The sequence below is a fragment of the Stenella coeruleoalba genome, assembly GCF_951394435.1.
Source record: "Stenella coeruleoalba genome assembly, chromosome: 13".
Taxonomy (NCBI): Eukaryota; Metazoa; Chordata; class Mammalia; order Artiodactyla; family Delphinidae; genus Stenella; species Stenella coeruleoalba.
The window spans coordinates 39,550,147-39,563,465 of NC_137159.1; the positions used below are offsets into that span (position 1 = coordinate 39,550,147).

The following is a 13,319-nucleotide window of genomic DNA, read 5'->3' on the forward strand; positions in this document are numbered from 1 at the left end:
CCCCAGCGCCCCCTCCCCTCGGCCCGCCCCTCCCACGGGGACCGCGTCTGGCGTCTGCGGAGCCCCCCGCCCCGCACCTCCCCCGCCCCGCACTGGCCATTGGCTTGTCCTGGTCTCTTTTTCATGTCCAGCCCCTGATGTGTGTCCATTGGTGTGAGCTTCCCCTTCCCTCCTCCCCTTCTCTCCTGCTCGCCCTGCCCATGTTTTGTGTGTCTCTGTCCATCCAGACTCCTGACGTTCAAGTTCGCAGGGACGTCACGTCCGCACTTGAACTTGCAGCTCAGGGGGGCTTTTGCCATTTTTTTCATCTCTCTCTCTTTCTCTCTCTCTCCCCCTCTATCTCTCCTCTCTCTCTCTCTCTCTCTTTTTTTTTTTTTTTGCTTAAAAAAAAAAAGCCATGACGGCTCTCCCACAATTCATCTTCCCTGCGCCATCTTTGTATTATTTCTAATTTATTTTGGATGTCAAAAGGCACTGATGAAGATATTTTCTCTGGAGTCTCCTTCTTTCTAACCCGGCTCTCCCGATGTGAACCGAGCCGTCGTCCGCCCGCCGCCGCCGCCGCCGCCGCCGCCGCCCGCCCCGCAGTCCACCATGTCTCGCCGCAAGCAAGGCAAACCCCAGCACTTAAGCAAACGGGAATTCTCGCGTAAGTAACCCAATAATAGTAATAATAATTATTAATAATCACAAGAGCGCGCAGGACGAGAAGCAAGAGAGGGGGGAGAGAGGGGTGTGTGCATGCATTTAAAATTTTTTTCACGAGAAAAAACCTCCGAGCGTCGGGATAAAAGAGATTAAAGGGAGAGGGGGAAAAAAAAACCCAGTCTCATCCCATCCCGAACCATAGCCGTATGTACACTTTTGGGATAGCACGAACCTTTTAATTTTATTTAATTTTACAACAATTTGACTGCTCCTCTTTCCTGCTTTCCTCTGCTTTATTTCGCTTTTCGAAAAGGAATGCAATGATTTCCCCTCCAGTTTTGCAAAATAATGGACAATGCTGTGGATGCTAACAACTCTCGTGCAAACCTAGGGGAGGGAACTGAAGGGGAAAGGGGGGTTGCTCCCACTCGCCGAAGGAAGAAAAACGGGGGGGTGGGGAGCCCAAGTCTAAAAAAAACAATTCCCAGGGAGAAAAGAGGTGAGACTGGCCCTCGGACATCAGCGCGCTCACGGTCAAGTGTGCACCGGGAGGAAAGTAGTCATCTCCACAATAGTGAGAAAGTGGGATTCTGGGAGGGGGCCCCCGGCGTTCTGGAGTCTCCCGAGTCTGGAGAGGGGCCGCGGCGGCAGGGAGAGCTTGGGCAACCGGGAAGGATGGGAGCAGCGGCCGGCGCTGCCGCCTTTTGTTCCGGCCCGAGGTGGGTGTTTGTCCCGCTGCCTTTTGTGCCGGCTCCTCGCGCTTGCCCTCCCGCGCCGCCGCCGCCGCCGCCGCCGCCGCCGAAGGGCAGGAGCAAGGGACGGGGGCGAGCGGGAGAGGGAGGGAGGGCGCTCTGGCCGCTGCCGCCCGGGTTGCCGCTGCCCGCCCCTCCCGGCCGAACCTCAGTGGCGGCGAGAAAACGTGAAAAATAAATAAAATAAAACAGGGCAAAATTTCTTGCCCCACAACAGAAGCCTAACGCTCCGCCGGCCGTTTTCTGCCACGCTCTCCTCTTTGGCTCCCCCATCGCCCCCCTCCCCGCAAAAATCTCACAGTCTCTAATAGAGGGGATAAAATACAATTATCCCCTTCACCAAAACCTCTTTAGTTGCAAACTTAGAGCGCCGGCGGCACAGAGAGGGAGCGAGGAACTCCCTCCTCTTACTATTTTTTGGAAGATTTTCAAAAAAAGTGGAAGTGGATTTTGATTGGGAAAAATCTCGTGTCTGAATGTTTACAAGCACCGCGTGTGCGGGAGCCTCCTGCCAACAAACAGACAGAGGACCGAGCGCGGCGCGGCAGCCCGGGAGCGGGCGGCGGCTGCGGCCGGGCCTCGCCGGGGCCTCGCCGGGCCTCGCCGCGCCCCCGCCCCGCCCGGGATCGCCCACCCGGCGCCCGCCGCCCGCCCGCTGGCACAGCGGCAGGCCGTGCAGCGACTCAGCGCCAGCCGGGTCGAGGGTCCTCTCTGACCCCCCAGCATAATGCCCAGACCTCCTCCCTGCCATCCCTACTGCGAAATCGGCTGGGGAGAAACTCGGCTTTGCAAAGCATTTTTATTTTGCAGAGCAGCCGTAAAAGCGAGTTCTGTCCGCCCCCTACCCCCGACGCCTCTAGCCCCCAGCTCGGGGAGGCGGAGAGGTCACCACGTGCTTTCCTTGCCCCCCTCCCACCGGGACAGGCCACCAGCCCCCAGCTCCTGAGCGCGGCCAAGCCAGGTGGGGGTGGGTGGTAGGTGGTACGGGAGTAGTATGTTCGAGTATGCTTTTGGGGAGTGTTCGACCCTGGGACTCCACGCACCCCTCCCTTGAGTTCTTGTCCTCTACCACGGGCCTGTGTCGGTCAGGGGACCCTTGTGAGTCTATATTGGGGGTGGGGGTGGGTGGGTAAGTGGGTTGCTGTCTCCTGGCTAACAGAATGCGCCTGGAAAGGCAGGCGGTGGGCACTTAGGAAAGTTTGGCTGCAAGGGAAAGAAAGGAATGAGAGGGCCCACCTCCTTCCCCCTCCTCATTCATGACCCTTATTTTAATTTTTGCTGCAATTTTAAAGGACCACCCTATACCTAGTTCTGTATTTTTTTAAAGGGGTGTGTGTGTTTGAGGGGGGTGCGCAGAGGGAATTGAATTTTTCACTGGGCCCTGGAACTTGTCACACACTTCGAAAGCTCCCCCGCCCGGGCACGTTGCGGGGCCCTCCCTCTCCCCACCCCCGCGCATCCCTCCCTCGCCGCTCTCCCCCGCCCCCAACTCCCCCGGCCGCGCCGGATGCGGAGCAGACGCGGCGCGCGGCGGTGTGAAGTTACAGCCCGGCAGGTACCGGCGGGAAGGAAGGGCAGTGTTCGCAGCACTCGGGAAAGCTGGGCCCTTCTTCGGAAGGATGCACTGGGGGCTCAAAGGACGGACTAAGGCGTGCAGTCCGGGCTGCTCCCCCGTCCCCCACCCACCCTGGGCCCATCCGGAGATATCCCAGGCTGGGTGGGTCATCCCCCTCTCGCCGTGTCTCAGGGCTGGCTTTGCGTTGAGGAACCAGTTTGAAGGGCGTGCGGTCGTCTGTCCTTTCTAATTTTCTGGGTGCGCAGGGGGGAGCGGGAGCCATTCCGGTCTTCAGGACCCCCTTCCCCTCCCCGCCCCCATCCTCCGCTTCTTGGGCTGGCTGAGCCATTCGGTCGCTAGGAGGCAGAACAAGATCAAGAAAGCTCAGCGAACTTGAACCTGTACCAGAGCCTCCCCCACCCCCGCTCTGCATTTCTCGGCCGGGAGGGAAGAGCTTTGCGAGGGTGGGGGTGGGGGAAACGGACGGTTAGGCAGAATTCCCTTTCTCCCCCCTCCCTCCCATCACCCCTTATGTCTTTGTTCTTCATTTTGACTTTAAAAATGCTTCTTGCCAGGGCTGCAGAGAAGCGCGCGGCCGATACCCCCGGGCTCCGGGAGTGGAGCGGGGTGCAGTTTTCGTTCTCTTTCGGGCGGGCATTTTTGGTAGGGAGGAAAGGGGAGTGCGCGCTCTCCAGCTTCGGGGCAAGGCCAAAGGGCGGGATCCGGCAAGTTTGCACTTAGTCTCCAGGTTCACTTCTTCCACCCCCTCACCCCCATGCAAAGCACGGACCGAGGCGGCCACTGCGGGCTTGCAGGGCTGCTCTGCAGCCCGACCCCCCCCCCCCCCCCACCGGCTCCTCCGCCTCCTGCAGCTCTCGCCTTGAAGCCCGAAATCACAACAATAGTAATAGTTATCATCATAATGATGCGGGCAAGCGGCGTCATTAATAATGAATAACCGCAGCAGCCGCCGCCGCGCTGCGCACACCGGTGCCGGGAATTGCGGGAGAAAGACATTTGCAGAGATCCCTCAAAGTAAAAAGTGTGAGCCTCTGGACACAGAATGAATTTCAGGACCCGCGCTTTTGGTGTGTGCGTTGATACCGAGACAGCACCCGGTTAACCTGCCGAGTTTTCCAAGCCTCACTTCCCAGTTCTCCAACTGGTGGTCCTGGGGAACCGTCGTCACCCCGCGGCCACGCAGGACCGCCGTGGAGGCAGCAATCGGGTCCCCAGGCTGCCCGCCGCCTCCCGCCCCGGGTTCCCGGCCCCACGGCCCCGCGGCAGCCGCTGCACGTGTTCCCAGCGAGCGCGGCCGGAGCCTGCGGCCAGCACGCTGCTCGCTTTGTGCCTCAGAGTCCCAGCGCCCAACTTCACTTTCCGCACTGCCCACCCCCGCCGGCCCCCCTGCCCCCGGCCTGTCGCCCCTGCCTTCGCTTTTGTTTCTTTGCTTTTTTCTCTCTGCATTTCAGCCTCGGTTTGCTTCCTTACCCTGTTAAGACAATCAAAGGGAAGGACTTGGAAAGCAAACTTGAAGGCAGAGCTCTCTTTCCCCCTCCCCCTCCCCCTCCCCAGCAGCCCTCGTTTCGCTAGCTCCTTCCTCCTTCCCTACATTTCTTCTAAGGCTTTTTTTTTTTTTTTTTTTAAATTTATTCCTTTGCAACTGCAGAGAGAGGAAGGAGATCTCAGTCAGCCGCTGGGGCATTGAGACGTTTCAGTCAGTCTTGCTGTTTGAACGCAGAAGCATTTTATTTTCAATTTCTTTTTCCCCTTGTAGAGAATTCGCGGCTAATTATTATGATTATTTGCCCACTCCTTTCCACTTCAATCCTGGACTCCCCGCTTTGTAGCCAGAGCTTAGGCCGGAGCTTAGAAACGGTGGTTGTGTGGGAGTGAAGGAGGATGGAATTGAATTGAGGGAGGGGGTAAAATGGCTGAGGTTAGGAATGTTTTTAGGGAAAGGGGAATTTGCATTAAAATACAGAGAAATTATCAGAGCCCAGAAAGGAAATGTTGATTGCCACTGAGAAAAGATGTCAATGCAAATCAGTAGACTACAGCAAGAGAATTGTATTTTCATATTTTCTTTGTGCCCCACTTCGTCTGATTTTTAATAATATAGTAGCAATGATAAAACATTTTGGTATTTCTCTGAACATCACTAGCCAAATGTTTAGCAGGGAGCCTGATGTTAACCGTATTTCATACATTAGGATATAATTCTTGTTAATTAGCAATAATTTATGTTAAGAGCATAGAAAATGTTGAGGTTATAGGTTTTATATCTGTACATTTGATCATCTTGTTATTTTCAAGAACTTTGCCTCCTATAAAATTAATTAGGTGAAATGTGGAGGTGTAATCAGCAACCTCTGAATTACCACTTCATTTCCTGGTTTTGATTGTAAATCAGTTCAGTCACTACATTTAGAAGACTTTAACCAAGTCTGTTTTGTACCACATTACCTTTAACTGTTTGATAACTAGGGGAATATCTCCTTTTGCTCCCAAATAATATTTCCATTTTCAGAAATGTGTCAGGGCTTGGGAATAAAAAACAAATCTTAACGGTGGAGTTTAAAAACATGTTTTTGTGCAAAGGTTCTATGTACTACTAACTTTAATAAAATGAAGTATTTTTCCGGAGTCTTTCTTCAATCTGTAAACCTCAGAACTTGTAGTTAATGCTGAACAACAACAACAAAAGCCACATTCGTTAATGTGTACTTAAAATTCTTAATTCACATAGGAGGGATCTTGGAGAATGACTTCCTTATTCAGTTCCTCACTTGGTCACAATGAAAGCAAATAGGAGAAAAATGATATAGAAGCACAATGCAAAAGCTTTCTGTTTGTCTCCTTTTATTTGAAAAGTATGCATGTGTATTTATCTTTTGGTCAGTATGTTGGGCACAGAAATGTAAGTGCTTACTTTGCTGTCTTTATTAGTAGGAATATAACCTTCATATTCCTGTGGTGACCTTATGTTAAATTAGGAGGAGTACCAGAGGCTAGAAATTATGACATGTCCTACTTGAGCACAGGTGCAGCTAGGCAGGGCTCTCTCAATATTATTTCACCCAGCACATCTGGGAGTTACTCCAGATCTTCCCCCTCAATATTCAGTCTGGATAGGGTTGAAATAAATTTAACCTGAGTTCACTGGATTTTTGCACTTTATCAAAATCTGTTCCAATATTCTACACTCAAATTAAAATCTATTTTTTGATTCTCTGTGGCTTTAAGTTCATTAAATGTGAAATTGGCAGCTTGCTAAAGAAGGTCAGACTGATTAACTGTTTAAGACTTGCACATTATCTGCTTCAGTTTTATTAACTGGCAGCATCCTGGATATGTTTCATATTTTGTAATTTTGTGTGTGTGTGATAGAGTAAGCATAAGGTTTCAGGAGCAGAGACTTACCAACTCTCTTTTCCCCTTTGGAAGTTTAAAAAAATGATAGAAGCTGTTCAAATAGATGCTGGAGTATTTTGGTGCACGGTTAAAAAAAAAAAAAAAAGGAAACAGGAATGAAAGACATATCTACCTTGTTATACCATCCGCTGGTGATTATGTGTGCAGAAATAGTCCCATAATGAAGCGTTCTGGAGCTCATTCAGAAAATTAGACAACTTTGACAACATTAGGCAAAGTATTTCAAGTCTAAAGAAAGGACTTCTCAGCCTTGATCTGAAATGTGGCGTTTGCTTGACCATTCTGATTTTTACGTGATGGGGGCCACCAACTGCAAACATGTTTAGAATATTTTAGACATTCCTTTCTTCAGAATGAAAAAATGACTAATTGGCTTATTTTCTTAAGTACTCAAAAGTATCCCATTTAGCTAATGTGTCTGAGAAGAATTGCCAGTGAATTTGGTATTTCTTTGATTTTGTGGCACTGCTGAGAGTGAGATCAGAAAGGTTTTTGGCACTGTGAATTACGCTGCGTTATGATTATTATTTAGATCTGTTTCACAGGTGAATGCAGTCTTTTTCTTATTACGGCAGTGTAAATGTGGCACATTTTCTGTGTGATGTAGTAGCTTTCTAATTTATGAAGCCATGTCTCTGTATATTTAGAGTATATATGTTCACACACAAAGGGTGTGTGTGTGTGTGTGTGTGTGTGTGTGTGTGTGTGTGTGTGTGTTTATTCACCTCTCCTTTTATTCTTGGGCACAATAGACAACTTACTCTATATGAAAAAGAAACAAATTTGGTTTCAATCCATGTTTTTACCAGGTTTTTTGGGGGGTAGTTATTATTTAAGCTTACTTTATGTTGCCGCATTAACTATTTATTTAACAGTCACATTCTTTCTAAACTTACAAACCAGAAACATTTGGGGTGTGTGTGTGTTTTCTCTGGAAGTATGCAAGTCAGGCAGTTTTCTTTAAATATATGATGATTTGCCTCATTGATAAATTTGCTTTCTTGTTGACAGTTTCCACATCCGTGTACATTTTATACGCTCACATTTTTCTGGGCATTAAATGGAGGAGGCTAGAAACCCTTTACATAATGTGCTGGGATGGAATGGGGTTGAGAATGTATTTCCCCGTATTCTTTCCTTTCTGGCACTCTAATAATTGTGCTTTTGTTTCTTCAACCACAGCCGAACCTCTTGAAGCCATTCTTACAGATGATGAACCAGACCACGGCCCTTTGGGAGCTCCAGAAGGGGACCATGACCTCCTCACGTGTGGGCAGTGCCAGATGAACTTCCCATTGGGGGACATTCTTATTTTTATCGAGCACAAACGGAAACAATGCAATGGCAGCCTCTGCTTAGAAAAAGCTGTGGATAAGCCACCTTCCCCTTCACCAATCGAGATGAAAAAAGCATCCAATCCCGTGGAGGTTGGCATCCAGGTCACGCCAGAGGATGACGATTGTTTATCAACGTCATCTAGAGGAATTTGCCCCAAACAGGAACACATAGCAGGTAAATGAGAAGCAAGGAGAAAAGCTGTTTGCATGTTTTCTTTTCATTTTCAGAGGCGCTGTAGCCAAGCACTAAGGAGTGGTGAAGTGCTTTCTGTATTTCTCCATGTGACTGTCCATGACAGCCCTGTAATGTTAAAATAAGCATTCTTATTGCTTATGTCCAGAACACATAAAAATAAATATTTTCCACTTCACCGAATCAAATGTAGGCAGAATAGGTTACACACACCTGATACCCTCTCTCTGGATCTGCTGATTCTGAATTTCTTTCCTTTTCTCTCCCCTTCTCATTTTTAAGTGTTGAACCTTACTACACCTAGCCCAGTTTCCAAGGTCCATTTCCAGCCTTGGTGACAAGTCAGAGGCAAAGTGGCTGTATAGGCATTTGTAGTTCAGCCAGTGACCTGTTTGAGTCAGAATACTTGATCAGACGTCCCTAGGGGTGCAGTTTGTTCTCGATGTTTCCATGAAGTTGGGTGGGCTGGAAGGGCATTTTGGAGGGGCTGGAAAGAGTTAACTGAGTTTCAGGGCTAGCCTTGGATCCATATTGGCTGTCAGCCCGTATGGGGCTGTAATTAAACACAGCCCCGTGGTGGGATGACACCGTGACCTTGACTTTAAGATGCCATTTTCGACTGGCCAGGCCAGAGTAGAGAGGGCAGTTGCTGAAGCGCACAGACATGCTTACTCGAAAAGTTTAAGGGCATGTTGGAAATTTCAAAAGGTTGGTTTGACAGGAACGGCTGCTCCCTGCAGCCTGCCTCCTCAGCTAAATGATAAATGCTTCTCTGTGCTCTCTCTTGTCTCTGATGTGGTTTTGACAGATGTATCTTGATTTTGTTTGTGGTTTACACAACCACATGTCACCCTTACAAATGTCCAGTGCAGACTTCCACTGTTTCTGCTATAACATAATGTAAAAATTCTCTTGGAAAAATATATACACACGTTGAACAGCTCTGCTTCCTTTGGTTAATTTTAGCAGAAAGGTAGCTAGGGGTGTGGGTTTCTCAACAGCTCAAGGGAAAAGGAATTAATGGCTAACAGAGGGACTTAAATCCCCACTCTAAGTGATAAACAGCAACATTATACAGCGACCCTTAAAACATTTTTAAAAATGAAACAACGGTGATTTAATGTCCAAGATGAAGTGAATGCAGATTCTGTGGTAACAAAACCGGCATGCCTGTCGGTTGGTCACTCCCCTCTATTTCCCCTGCTGCTGCCCCCAAAAGGCAGAGGGTTTGTTCAGTTTTAGGAAGGGTAGTGCATAGAATCAATTGATTCATTGGAACTTGTCCCTTCAACCTAGTTTGACCACAGAGTTGAACTGTAGTGGGTCAGTAGTCCAGAGGGGATTAAATGTCGTATTATTTCTCCTCCCCCCCTCTGGAATTTGATCATTAAAATCAAACGTGGCATTTTTTCTTTCTCTTTTTTTTTTTTTTTTTAATGCTGCCTGCAACAACACTCAGATACTTTTCCTTTAGTGAAATGAGAAATCTGCTGCCAGGGAAGGTGCATTCACAAAATATTTTTCTCGAATCCACCACATGTAGCTTATATGACATGCAGGTTAAGATTTTATCCACCCCTCCCTGCCCCCCAGCAGGATATGGCAATGACCATTTCCATGTGCTGTCTTGTGACTGGAAGGAAAATGAACAGAAGTGTAAGGCATGATTAATGAAGCAAGAGCAAGCGGAAGGGGATTTGTCGTCTTAGGAGATCCAAAGCCTTTCTAAATCACCAAATATGGAGTAACACTTGCGTGATGTAACATCGTATTTACATATCGAGCTGCTCGTTTAAAAGACAAAACACAGTGTCTGTCAAGCAAGAATTAAAACCACACTCCTTACTGAGGTCCCAAGTAGGTTACTCAGTCTCAGATTAACCAGCTTGAAAATTCTGTGCCTCTGTACTTAGAGGAGAAATCTAAAAGCTGGGGGGAAGGCTCTCTAGTGAAGGCTTTTTGCTGTCCCAGTTGTAAATCTACGTAGGGAAGAAGAAGAGATATTTTCCTTAACTCTCTGGTTGTCATAAAGGTTCTTTTTTTTTTAAGGACTAGTGCAGTAAGAGAGCTCAAAGAAGCCCCCCAAAAAGCACATTTAAAATATGTTTTATAGGGCTAATGCTAAGTAATTACACTGAGGTGAAGAGCTACTTAAGCTATCTGAGATATTCAGTGGGTGCACCAGTGCTGCGACCCAGGTGAGGTAAACCTTTCATTCACGAATAATTACAAAGTCTTGATTCCTTTCATTGTGTGTAATCACCTGTTCCCACCCTGGAATTGGCTGAACGTAAATAGCGTGGTCGCATCGCAAAGCGAGATGTCAGTAACTAGAGTCACGACTTTTCATAATTCACGGTAATGAATTAAGGAGTTTACTATGGTGAAATTAACGTTCTGCCATCGCACGTAAATTAAGATGCCCTGGCCCTTAGGTGCCTCTGAAGCGAAGTTCTGGAAGACGGCTGTGTATTCCCAGCCCATTTCTCTAGAGCACGTCTTCACAACTCCCAAGTCTGCTTTTCTTTTTACGGTGAGGAGGGAAACAATAAGAGTAATCATTCAGTAGATATTTGAATTGTGTCACAAGAAGAAAGGAGGAGCAATGCTCTGTATTAGGAAAGAGGTATATTGATGAATCTCTAGAAGAATATGTTTGGCAGCCATATAAGAGGTAGTTATTTAAATACGCTGTGTAGGAAAGGCCTTATTAAAGTGCTGTAAGTTGGATGTGAGCTTACTGTGTGCTCTGTGCTGTTTTATAGGCAGGAAGCTGGAATCAAACAGTGACAGATCTTCTTCCTGAGATAAATAAAGCTTAGAATTTGGGGCTTTCACACAGGAGATTGAGTGTCCTTTAAAACTTCAGTAAGATGGTGTGGGTTTTGGCTGTACATAGGCCTCTCAAAGCCGAGTATTTTTTAGAAAGGATGATTTTTACCTGATTGAATGCACACGTATATGTTGATCAGGTTTTTTTTTTTTTTCATTTCATTCAAAATATTGTGTGACTGTGATCCACTGAGACCACTGAAGTCGTACTAATTTCACTGGAAATGGGCAGGTTATATTGTGCAGGGCCCAGTTCATCAATGCTATGTGTCAGATATCCACCGTCAGATATCAGCAGCCTTTGACTGGCAGTCAGGGCTTTTAATTAGGGTTTTGTTTTGTTTTCTAGACTCCTGTTTTATGAGGGGGAAATATTCATTGAAATTAGTGACTGTGGAGCTGCTGTTCACTTATAGAAAAGGCCAAAAAATATTATCCCACAGTGTCAGCTTTGAGGTTTTGGCTGTTGCACATAGAAATCTTTAAATTAGGGTTGGGCTGTCATAAAGTTAGCTTTTTGAGAGAACGGGAGAAAATATTAGTCCTGTAAAGTGTAGTGAAGTCTCTTGCTATTGATATATAACATTTTTTCTCTTTAAAATCATGAACATAGACATTGATGTCAGGGCATTGAAAAATTATTTGCCTAGACAATACACCTCATACCCAGATAATAATATGTAAGCCAGAAGCTCTGTGAGAGGAGAAATACTAATTCAATCCAGAAATATATAAGCATGTTACTTAAAGGTAAATCAAGTATAACATACTCATGCTTTTTAGAATTTAGAAACTCAACTTGCCTTTTCTTTTTGTACCCATTTGAATTCTTTCTTATCTCAGACTGAACTGGAAGATGTACTTTATGGTATAATTGTAAATGAGACTATAAATTATAGTATCCTATTATAACCTCTTATTTTTCATTTCTCTTTATTTGTGTGATTCTGAATAAAAACCACTGACTTCTGAAGTGAATTTTTAGCATGGCAGCTAAAACAAACAAACAAACAAACAAAACCCTAGTTTACTGGTGAACATTTTATTTAACCTTCACATCCAGAGACTAAAGAATATTGTTTCCTAATAAATACCTAGGATTTTCATTGGGAGCCTGTGTTTGTGGGACCATTACCCAAAGGCTCATGTTCATGAGACTGGGAGTCCTATATACAAGATGTATTTGTAAATAAGACAGAGAAAGGTTGTGAACTGGCAGCTTGGATGTTTTGTCAAAGTACAATGTGAGAGAAACTCTTTCTAAGACAAATTGTAAATAGAACTGTCACAGCGATTGCATGATTGAGCCGCAGAAGTGTCTTACAATTGTTGGCATTGTCAGAGGACTTTTGAAAGCTTAATTAAACACAGTGGCCCGCATGGCTGCTAAATTTACTTCGGCAAGCCAAAAAGAAAAAAAAAATCTACAATGTGGAAGATCCCAAAGATCCCAAAGTTCTTCCGACGTTACCCTTTCCGTGACACAGAAAAGATGCATTGTGCATTTTCCTAGTTGTCTTTTATAAATAGTTTTGAGAATAGGGCCACGTGATATGAAGATCATCCTGTGTGTGATGTGGAGATTGTGTTAGTTTTTCTGTCTCCTGCTGTTACAGACAGTTAATGTAAAAATGGCCTTCTATTGGAAACACAAATATGTATTCACTTCAAGAACAGGAGCAGAGGGGGAAAGTTTCCCTCCCATTCTCTGTGTTTATTCTAGGAAAGCTTAAAAAACAGTGCTGTAATTTCTCAAATCACCCAGTTCCTCGTTGTATTGCAAGTTGTGCCTTTTACTTTTAAAGGATCTGAAATCTGTTTTGCACACCTTTCTCCTGGTGAATGTGGCATTTAATTGTGGAGCTGCCCATGGGCTGGAAAATGCAAGTGAGTATAGACACGTGCAGGCAGCGTCAGGACAGCAAACTTCAAGCTCAGGGAAGAGGTGAATTGGATGCATATTAATGGCACATTTTAGAATCCTGGAAAATCATTGTTGTCACACTGCAGCCTTAGTGCAGTTTGGCTAATGTGTGTGTGGGGGGGTACTAAATTGAAGTATGTAACAAACGTGCAAATCCTAGGGAAGCATTTTTCAGAATTTTGTGATTTCTTAGTGAAAGTATTTCAAAAAGGAGAATAGGTGAATGGTGGCCTTGTACACTAGTCAGTGAAAAAAAGAAGATAGTTCGGCTTTCGTTTGGGGGGAAAATATGAAATTTTAACTGAAGTAGCACAGCTAGGGAGATGCACCGAGATTGCGTCACTTGATGTTAATTTAATCTACTCCGGTTGCTCTGTTCACACCCTTATTGCACAAAGAAATCATTTGACAAAATTTACCCGAAGCCCAAATCTGTTTTTACATACAGTAGTACCAGCTTTGTGCAATAAAAGTCACTTAGCATCAAACTGGACCCAGCCTGGCACCTTGCCACTTTTTTAGCAAGAGATTTAATCACCAAGGATCTTTAGTACCTTTCTGCTTGTTCAGATTTCATTTGGGTCATGGTTATGTCAGCAGTGTTGTTATTACAAGGATTAAAAAAAAAAAGATTTAAACGTAG

General features: G+C 46.0%; 1 protein-coding gene across 8 annotated transcripts in view; it reads left to right on the plus strand.

The window, feature by feature from the left end:
- Window positions 1-236: 236 nt before the first annotated feature.
- The window catches only part of BCL11A (BCL11 transcription factor A), a gene marked incomplete at its 3' end in the record, with an annotated part of 97,962 nt that continues 84,879 nt past the window's right edge, over window positions 237-13,319 (plus strand). For all 8 annotated transcript variants that reach the window (XM_079941565.1, XM_079941568.1, XM_079941570.1 and 5 more), the window contains exons 1-2: window positions 237-649; window positions 7,573-7,902. In XM_079941565.1, the coding sequence (XP_079797691.1) occupies window positions 595-649; window positions 7,573-7,902 (385 nt within the window). In that variant the 5' untranslated portion in view covers window positions 237-594. The remainder of the gene's footprint in view (window positions 650-7,572; window positions 7,903-13,319) is intronic.